Source organism: Taurulus bubalis (genome assembly GCF_910589615.1).
Source record: "Taurulus bubalis genome assembly, chromosome: 18".
NCBI lineage: Eukaryota > Metazoa > Chordata > Actinopteri > Perciformes > Cottidae > Taurulus > Taurulus bubalis.
Window position 1 is genome coordinate 448,165 of NC_136606.1, and position 10,000 is coordinate 458,164.

General features: G+C 48.5%; 1 protein-coding gene across 2 annotated transcripts in view; it reads left to right on the plus strand.

Moving 5' to 3' along the window:
• Window positions 1-8,928: 8,928 nt before the first annotated feature.
• LOC306750992 (guanine nucleotide-binding protein G(olf) subunit alpha-like) overlaps window positions 8,929-10,000 on the plus strand; it is a gene marked incomplete at both ends in the record, with an annotated part of 7,933 nt that continues 6,861 nt past the window's right edge. Inside the window, 2 exons of one of the 2 annotated variants that reach the window (XM_079234489.1) lie at window positions 8,929-9,070; window positions 9,702-9,774. In XM_079234489.1, the coding sequence (XP_079090615.1) occupies window positions 8,935-9,070; window positions 9,702-9,774 (209 nt within the window). The remainder of the gene's footprint in view (window positions 9,071-9,701; window positions 9,775-10,000) is intronic. The other variant, XM_079234488.1, reaches the window with a different exon arrangement.

Below are 10,000 nucleotides of genomic sequence, written 5' to 3' on the forward strand. Positions count from 1 at the left end.
ACTAAAGGAGTTGAGGTAGATGAAGAGGACACTAAAGGAGTTGAGGTAGATGAAGAGGACTCTAAAGGAGTTGAGGTAGATGAAGAGGACACTAAAGGAGTTGAGGTAGATGAAGAGGACACTAAAGGAGTTGAGGTAGATGAAGAGGACTCTAAAGGAGTTGAGGTAGATGAAGAGGACACTAAAGGAGTTGAGGTAGATGAAGAGGACTCTAAAGGAGTTGAGGTAGATGAAGAGGACACTAAAGGAGTTGAGGTAGATGAAGAGGACACTAAAGGAGTTGAGGAAATGAAGAGGACACTAAAGGAGTTGAGGTAGATGAAGAGGACTCTAAAGGAGTTGAGGTAGATGAAGAGGACACTAAAGGAGTTGAGGTAGATGAAGAGGACACTAAAGGAGTTGAGGTAGATGAAGAGGACTCTAAAGGAGTTGAGGTAGATGAAGAGGACACTAAAGGAGTTGAGGTAGATGAAGAGGACACTAAAGGAGTTGAGGTAGATGAAGAGGACTCTAAAGGAGTTGAGGTAGATGAAGAGGACACTAAAGGAGTTGAGGTAGATGAAGAGGACACTAAAGGAGTTGAGGTAGATGAAGAGGACTCTAAAGGAGTTGAGGTAGATGAAGAGGACACTAAAGGAGTTGAGGTAGATGAAGAGGACACTAAAGGAGTTGAGGTAGATGAAGAGGACTCTAAAGGAGTTGAGGTAGATGAAGAGGACACTAAAGGAGTTGAGGTAGATGAAGAGGACACTAAAGGAGTTGAGGTAGATGAAGAGGACACTAAAGGAGTTGAGGTAGATGAAGAGGACACTAAAGGAGTTGAGGTAGATGAAGAGGACACTAAAGGAGTTGAGGTAGATGAAGAGGACACTAAAGGAGTTGAGGTAGATGAAGAGGACGCTAAAGGAGTTGAGGTAGATGAAGAGGCCACTAAAGGAGTTGAGGAAATGAAGAGGACACTAAAGGAGTTGAGGTAGATGAAGAGGACACTAAAGGAGTTGAGGTAGATGAAGAGGACTCTAAAGGAGTTGAGGTAGATGAAGAGGACACTAAAGGAGTTGAGGGAATGAAGAGGACACTAAAGGAGTTGAGGTAGATGAAGAGGACACTAAAGGAGTTGAGGTAGATGAAGAGGACACTAAAGGAGTTGAGGTAGATGAAGAGGACGCTAAAGGAGTTGAGGTAGATGAAGAGGACGCTAAAGGAGTTGAGGAAGATGAAGAGGACACTAAAGGAGTTGAGGAAATGAAGAGGACACTAAAGGAGTTGAGGTAGATGAAGAGGACACTAAAGGAGTTGAGGTAGATGAAGAGGACTCTAAAGGAGTTGAGGTAGATGAAGAGGCCACTAAAGGAGTTGAGGAAATGAAGAGGACACTAAAGGAGTTGAGGTAGATGAAGAGGACACTAAAGGAGTTGAGGTAGATGAAGAGGACACTAAAGGAGTTGAGGTAGATGAAGAGGACTCTAAAGGAGTTGAGGTAGATGAAGAGGACGCTAAAGGAGTTGAGGAAATGAAGAGGACTCTAAAGGAGTTGAGGTAATGAAGAGGACACTAAAGGAGTTGAGGTAATGAAGAGGACTCTAAAGGAGTTGAGGTAATGAAGAGGACACTAAAGGAGTTGAGGTAATGAAGAGGACTCTAAAGGAGTTGAGGTAATGAAGAGGACTCTAAAGGAGTTGAGGTAGATGAAGAGGACTCTAAAGGAGTTGAGGTAATGAAGAGGACTCTAAAGGAGTTGAGGTAGATGAAGAGGATTCTAAAGGAGTTGAGGTAATGAAGAGGACTCTAAAGGAGTTGAGGTAGATGAAGAGGACTCTAAAGGAGTTGAGGTAATGAAGAGGACTCTAAAGGAGTTGAGGTAGATGAAGAGGATTCTAAAGGAGTTGAGGTAGATGAAGAGGACACTAAAGGAGTTGAGGTAGATGAAGAGGACACTAAAGGACAGGCTGGACATATGGATGACAACGTGTTGAGGGTCTCCAGGGGTCTGAAGCTCTGTTCTCATTGGTTCTGCTGGAGACTACGAGCTGCAAGTCAGCCTATCGGAGGCTCTGTGCCGGCTGACGCCCAGGAAGGACCGGCAGCAGAGAGCCAATCGGTGGTTCTCCAGCCGTGACATCAGCAGCGCCTTCTGTGACATCAGAGACGCAGACTTTGAAGTGGTGAGTGACTAACCTGTCTGTTTAAACACCTGTCTGTCTCTCTTCCTGTCAGACAAGTCTTTCTGGGACCTGTCTCTCTTTTTAACCTGTCTGTCTCTCTTCCTGTCGTGTTCTTTGCTGTTTGGAGCAGAGAGGAGACACAGAGGCTTGAAATGATAATACCATCATTAATAGATATTCAGTCCACCTTCCCTCCATGTTTGTTCACCTGTCTCTCTCTCTCTCTCTCTCTCTCTCTCTCTCTCTCTCTCTCTCTCTCTCTCTCTCTCTCTCTTTCTCTTTCTTTCAAGGACTGTCGCCGTTTCCTGAACTTTGTTAACAGTCACCACGGCGACCAGAGGAGGTGAAAAACTTTATCATTGTCTTGAATCTGAAAGCTTTTCATCCAGAAGATTTTAAACCTGCGTTCTGTCTGCCAGGGTCTACACCTTCCCCTGTGTCAGCGCCTACCTAGACTCCACTGAGGTAACATTTAACCCTTCAGTTTAACACATTTAATCCTTTAAACTTTAAACTAGACCTCTGCAGACGTCTTGTTTTCATGTTTATTTGTTTACTTGTTTACTTCTCCTCCAGCTGTTTCCACCAAAAGACGACAAACTGGACGAGTTCTGGATTGATTTTAACATCAGCTCAGGATGTGTGAGCTTCTTCATCGATGAGCCTCAGGTACTACTGCAGTAGTACTAGTACATCAGGACGAGTTACTGCAGTAGTACTAGTACATCAGGACGAGTTACTGCAGTAGTACTAGTACATCAGGACGAGTTACTGCAGTAGTACTAGTACATCAGGACGAGTTACTGCAGTAGTACTAGTACATCAGGACGAGTTACTGCAGTAGTACTAGTACATCTGTGTCCCCTGTCCCCTGATGTGTCCCCTGATGTGTCCCCTGATGTGTCCCCTGATGTGTCCCCTGATGTGTCCCCTGTCCCCTGATGTGTCCCCTGATGTGTCCCCTGATGTGTCCCCTGATGTGTCCCCTGATGTGTCCCCTGATGTGTCCCCTGATGTGTCCCCTGTCCTAGGGCTTCCTGTGGGGCTCGGTTCATCTGCTGAAGGAGAACGTGGATGGTTTCAGTCTCCAGCTGAAAGATGGAGGTCGGTCTTGTTTTAGTGATTGATGGACGCCTCTGATCGTTTCTTCATCAGTAAAGGTGTGTGTGTGTGTGTGTGTGTGTGTGTGTGTGTGTGTGTCTGTTTTCCCAGAATGCACTGAGGCAGAGACAGTCCTCAGTGTCTGGCTAAACAATCCCATCATGCACCACAACAGCAGAGGTCAGACAGTGGAGCTGAACTTCAACTCTGAACACCACCGAGAGCTGGAGGAGGCTGCTGGGAGGGTCTTCATGGTACCTGTCACCACCTCCTGTGTGTCTGTCTACCTGTCTCACTGCCTCCTGTGTGTCTGTCTACCTGTCTCACTGCCTCCTGTGTGTCTGTCTACCTGTCTCACTGCCTCCTGTGTGTCTGTCTACCTGTCTCACTGCCTCCTGTGTGTCCGTTCCCCCAGAAGCTAAAGAGTCCCCCCTGTCTTCAGGACCCAGGTGGTCCGGTCCAGCGGCCCCCCTCAGGTCGATCCTACAGCAGGAAGAACCCACAGAGCAAGAGTCTGCTGAAGGGTGAGTGTGTTATTATTATTATTATTATTATTATTAATAATTATGAACCTTTTCAAATACAAAAGATGTTCATTAGATTTACACTGCTTGGTTTATATTCAGGATATGTGTACTGTAGCTTTAAGAAGCTGTTGATGTCACACCTGTGATGTCAGTGTTAAGGTTGTGTGTCTGTCTCTCTACCTCTCTCTACCTGTCTCTCTCTCTACCTCTCGCTCTATCCGTCTCTCTCTCTCTCTCTATCCGTCTCTCTCTCTTCCTGTCTCTCTCTCTACCTGTGTGTCTCTCTCTCTTCTCATCTGTCCAGTTCTTCCTCTGTCGTCTCCGAGCAGTGAGGAAGACTCCTCCCCCTTCAAGGTAAAACCATCAGTCACAACCCGTCAGTCACAACCCAGTTGAGGTTTATTGGATTGTTTGCTTCCAGACGAGCCGATCAGAGTTCCTGTTCGATCGGATCCGACACTCGACGCCAACGCGCGACTCAGGTCAGTCTCGGGGTCAGTCTCAATGTTAGTCTCAGGGCCGGTATTAGGGTCAGTCTCAGGGTGAGTCTCAGGGTGAGTCTCAGGGTGAGTCTCAGGGTCAGTCTCAGGGTCAGTCTCAAAGTCGGTCTCAGGGTCAGTCTCAGGGTCAGTCTCAAAGTCGGTCTCAGGGTCAGTGTCAGGGTCAGTCTCAAGGTCGGGATGAGTAGCTCAAGGGTCCTTTCCTTTGCTTAAGGAGATGAGGAAGGAGGCCCTTCAGTCCTCATCCCTCCTTCAGTAAATATGACACTGAATCAAAGTTCTTCCGTGGAACGGTTTGAGTGGACACTATACGTGAGATCAGTGAGACTGTTGGTTGAACCTGTCTGTCTCTCAGGGGTTCCTGTGGGGGCGGAGCTAGAGAGCTCGCCGTTCTTGAAGGTACGTCAGCTCTTTTCGTTTCTCTTTTAAAAACACGGACCTCCTCCTGAGTTTCACCGGTTTCCTGTTTGTGGTTCCAGGAAGTCCGGCGCCGTGACGGGAAGAGAGCCGCTCCAGATTCAGGTCTTCATGCAGCCCTCGAGCTCCTGGTGCTAGAGAAGACTATGAGTCCAATGAGCTTGCTCCAAAAGAAAAGAAAAGCCTGGTTTGGAACAATGCAAAGCAAATAATCAGATCGTCTGTTTCAAAAGATGCTGAGGCTTGATATGGAGACGGACTCTCAGGTCACTGTGTTTGTGTTTGTGCTGTTCGTAAACCAGCCGATAACAGCAAACGAGGAAGAAATCAAAGGGATTGATGGTTCTTTAGGCCCAAGCCCTATTCTTCACACAGAGAATAGACGTTGGACGTCTGAGTCCTGAGGCCTCCCCGGTCTGCCCTCAAACCGCGTCATGCAGCACATGCAGAAGCTGATGAACATTTCAGTACCCAGCATGCCAGCATGTTTTTTTTCGCACAAATATTCTGAAAAGAAATCATATAAAATAACACAAGTATTAGAACTCATTTGGGGTTCATATGACTACTGTAACACGGGAACAAGAGGTACAGAAGGTTCATTTAAAGTTAAAAATCCAACTTTAGCTTGTCAGTAACAAGATTCTCAGGAGAATGATGTCATTGTTTACATTATGTTGGTCTACTCTGTTTAGTTCTGTGTTTTGTTTCTCTATGTTAAGGCTACCTGTCAGACCAAAATGAGGGTCCACTGCCCCTGAAGAGGAGGGCGGAGCCTCAGCTAAAGGGGGAGGAGCCTACGTCACTGCCAGCAGGTAGTTTGTCTTAGCTTTTTTTTCTGGAAGTGGTCTTAATGTTTGAATTGTTTTTTAATTCTGCTGCTCACCTGGTCTCAGAGTCTTCACACGAAGAGGCGGGGCCACCTGAGGATGAGGAGGAGGAGGGGTTGTCTGAAGGGGCGGGGTCATCTGCCGAGAGGGAGGAGCCTGTGATAGACTCGCAGGTGGAGTCAGACTTGACATCTGGCATCACATCTGCCTTCAACAACTTCAAAACACAACTCAACAAACACTTCACTGTCAGTGGACAAACATTTAAAATGATGTGATTGATATTTGGCTGATCAATAGCTTCCATGATCAAAAACTACAAACTAATAATATAATTACTTTCAGGGCTGCTGGCAGAACGTTGAAGCTGAAATTCTTCTGTCTTTAAAAGAGTATCAACAACATGTTTCCTCACTTCTGACAGCTGTCCATCAACACAGGTACCGCCCTCCACACACCTGTCCATCAACACGGGTACCGCCCTCCACACACCTGTCCATCAACACGGGTACCACCCACTCCACACACCTGTCCATCAACACGGGTACCACCCACTCCCCACACCTGTCCGTCAACATGGGTACCACCCACTCCACACACCTGTCCGTCAACATGAGTACCACCCACTCCACACACCTGTCCGTCAACATGGGTACCGCCCACTCCACACACCTGTCCGTCAACATGGGTACCGCCCACTCCACACACCTGTCCATCAACACAGGTACCGCCCACTCCACACACCTGTCCATCAACACAGGTACCGCCCACTCCACACACCTGTCCATCAACATGGGTACCGCCCACTCCACACACCTGTGGGTACCGCCCACTCCACACACCTGTCCATCAACACAGGTACCGCCCACTCCACACACCTGTCCATCAACATGGGTACCGCCCACTCCACACACCTGTCCGTCAACATGGGTACCACCCACTCCACACACCTGTCCGTCAACATGGGTACCGCCCACTCCACACACCTGTCCGTCAACATGGGTACCGCCCACTCCACACACCTGTCCATCAACACAGGTACCGCCCACTCCACACACCTGTCCATCAACACGGGTACCATCCACGTGTCCTTTTATTCACCTGTTGAGGACAAATGGATGGGTGTGTGTGCGTGCGTGCGTGCGTGTGTGTGTGTGTGTGCGTGTGTGCGTGTGTGCGTGTGTGTGTGTGTGTAGGTCAGTGTTGCTGCAGAGCTTTGAGAACAGCGTCAGTGATCAGCTGACTGGACTCCATGAGAACATCAGCAGCCTGAACAGCCTGAACACACAGATCCTGGTACTGACGGATAAATACTACAGTAATACTACTACTGTAGTACTATGAACTGTGTATAACGTGGTATTCTCCCAACATTCTGATATTTCAGAGACGCAAAGATTAGAATATTTAGTTAAATCTAGAATGTGCTCCTCTTGGTCCTGCAGAGTTTCCTCCAGTCTGAGCGGCAGCGCCTGGGCTCCTTCTGTGAGGAGAACCTGCAGAGGTCAGGATCTGGTCTACATCCTGTGGTCTTCAGGATTCAGTCTGTTGTGGTTGAAACCTGTTCAGACCTTCTGGATCTGGTTTGTCGCCTCAGGTTGATGTCTTTGGAGTCTGGAGAGGCGGCGACGCAGCCCCGGGCCAGCCGATGAAGAGAGAGTCCAGTCCAGGACCTGGTCTGGTCCGGGACCTGGTCCGGTCTGGTCCAGGACCATCCACATGTTTTTGTCATTTTTGTTGTTTTTTGAGTTCCAGGATCAGTTTGATCTCTGAAGAATAACAAGCAATTGACCAGAGTCTTTGACCTTCAGGTTCCTTTGCTTGACCTTCAGGTTCCTTTGCTTGACCTTCACATTGAGACAAACCTCAGGGTGAAATGTGTGTTCATAACTGAGACCAGGATCCAATAAAACCCGCCTTTAGGGAACCGACTGCCAAACAAGAACGTTTCTTTTATTTCTTGAACCCTTTAAACACATTCAGTGATCAGAGGGGTCAAAAGGACCTACTGACCAGAGGCGGTCCTGGTCCAGAGTCCTGGTCCAGGGTCCAGACTGAAACCAGGACCAACCTGCAGGGGAGTTTGTTTGTGAAACCAGATTCTGGTTGTCAGGAAGCAAAGTGACAGGAAAAACAGAGAAATCCCCCAAAGAACGACTAATGAGCTCTGAGGGGGAATGGAGGAGGGAGGGAGGGAGGAAGGGGGGGACGAAGGGGGAGACTCTCAGGTGTTTCTCTCTTCACTGTTTCACACAACCCCTAGACCTGCTTAGACCTGCACCTGTTTAAACCTGGACCTGTTTAGACCTGGACCTGGACCTGTTTAGACCTGCACCTGTTTAGACCTGGACCTGTTTAGACCTGGACCTGGACCTGTTTAGACCTGCACCTGTTTAGACCTGGACCTGTTTAGACCTGGACCTGGACCTGTTTAGACCTGCACCTGTTTAGACCTGCACCTGTTTAGACCTGGACCTGTTTAGACCTGCACCTGTTTAGACCTGGACCTGTTTAGACCTGGACCTGGACCTGTTTAGACCTGGACCTGGTCGGGATGCTGGTTGGTTGAGGTTCTGCTGTTTTCTTGGACTTTGATGGACAGGAAGCTGCTCTGACCGGCTGAGACACGACGCTGCAGGTACGACTGGGTCTACTGGGTCTACTGGTTTCAGGGGATTGAAGTATTCATGTCCTTTTACTGCGATGAAGAATAAAATACAGAGTACCACAAAAATATATTAAAAATGACATAATGCCGTTTATTGTTATTTATAAACTGTCTTTGGATCGATCTGAAGTTTAATGAAGATTTAAAACGCCTTCGATTCTAATGAAGACCTGGACCCGTTTAGACCTGGACCTGTTTAGACCTTGACCCGTTTAGACCTTGACCCGTTTAGACCTGGACCTGTTTAGACCTGGACCCGTTTAGGACCTGGACCCTTTAAGACCTGGACCTGTTTAGACCTGGACCCGTTTAGACCTGAACCCCTTTAGGACCTGCTTAGACCTGGACCCGTTAGGACCTGTTTAGACCTGGACCCATTTAGACCTAGACCTGTTTAGACCTGGACCTCTTTAGGACCCGTTTAGACCTGGACCCGTTTAGATCTGCACTCGTTTAGGACCTGGACCCGGTTAGGACCTGGACCCGGTTAGGACCTGCACCCGTTTAGGATCTGGACACGTTTAGGACCTGGACCCGTTTAGACCTTCAGTGAGAGGAGTCGACGGGTTGGGACTAAATCAACAATACAGAACCTTCTTCCTCTTCCTCCTATTTTTCCTGGTTTCAGTGGGTAACCTACTGGTTTCAGTGGGTAACCTACTGGTTTCAGTGGATAACCTACTGGTTTCAGTAGGTAACTGACTGGTTTCTGTGGTTCCAGGTGAGATGGGCTGTCTGGGAGGGAAGACGGAGGAAGAACGACTGGATGAAAAAGCGAAGAGAGAAGCCAACAAGAAGATCGAGAGACAGCTACAGAAAGAGAGACAGGCGTATAAAGCTACACACAGACTACTACTACTGGGTGAGTCACCTGTCCTTCTCACCTGTGTGTCTCACCTGTGTGTCTCACCTGTCCCTCTCACGTGTGTCTCACCTGTCCCTCTCACGTGTGTCTCACCTGTCCCTCTCACCTGTCCCTCTCACCTGTCCCTCTCACGTGTGTCTCACCTGTCCCTCTCACCTGTCCCTCTCACGTGTGTCTCACCTGTCCCTCTCACCTGTCCCTCTCACCTGTCCCTCTCACCTGTCCCTCTCACCTGTCCCTCTCACGTGTGTCTCACCTGTCCCTCTCACCTGTCCCTCTCACCTGTGTGTCTCACCTGTCCCTCTCACCTGTCCCTCTCACCTGTCCCTCTCACGTGTGTCTCACCTGTCCCTCTCACCTGTCCCTCTCACGTGTGTCTCACCTGTCCCTCTCACCTGTCCCTCTCACGTGTGTCTCACCTGTCCCTCTCACCTATCCCTCTCACCTATCCCTCTCACCTGTGTGTCTCACCTGTCCTTCTTACCTGTCCTTCTCACCTGTCCGTCCCACCTGTCTGTCCCACCTGTCTGTCCCACCTGTCCTTCTCACCTGTCCTTCTCACCTGTCCGTCCCACCTGTCTGTCCCACCTGTCTGTCTCACCTGTCCGTCTCACCTGTCCGCCTGTAGGAGCAGGAGAATCAGGTAAAAGCACCATCGTGAAGCAGATGAGGATCCTTCATGTTGACGGTTTCAACGCTGAGTGAGTCAAACTTTTATTTTGAAATCCCACCCCCTCCCAGCACTTCCTGTATAGATGAGCCTTTCATTTCCATTGTGACAGTATATTTATGTGGTGTTCTTTTGTAGTTCTAAATTAGTTGTCTGTAGTTTCCTGATGATGATTGAATAATGATGTTAAATAAACGACCTTCATTATCAGCTTCCTGTTTACGCTTCCTTCCTGTTTACGCTTCCTTCCTGTTTAC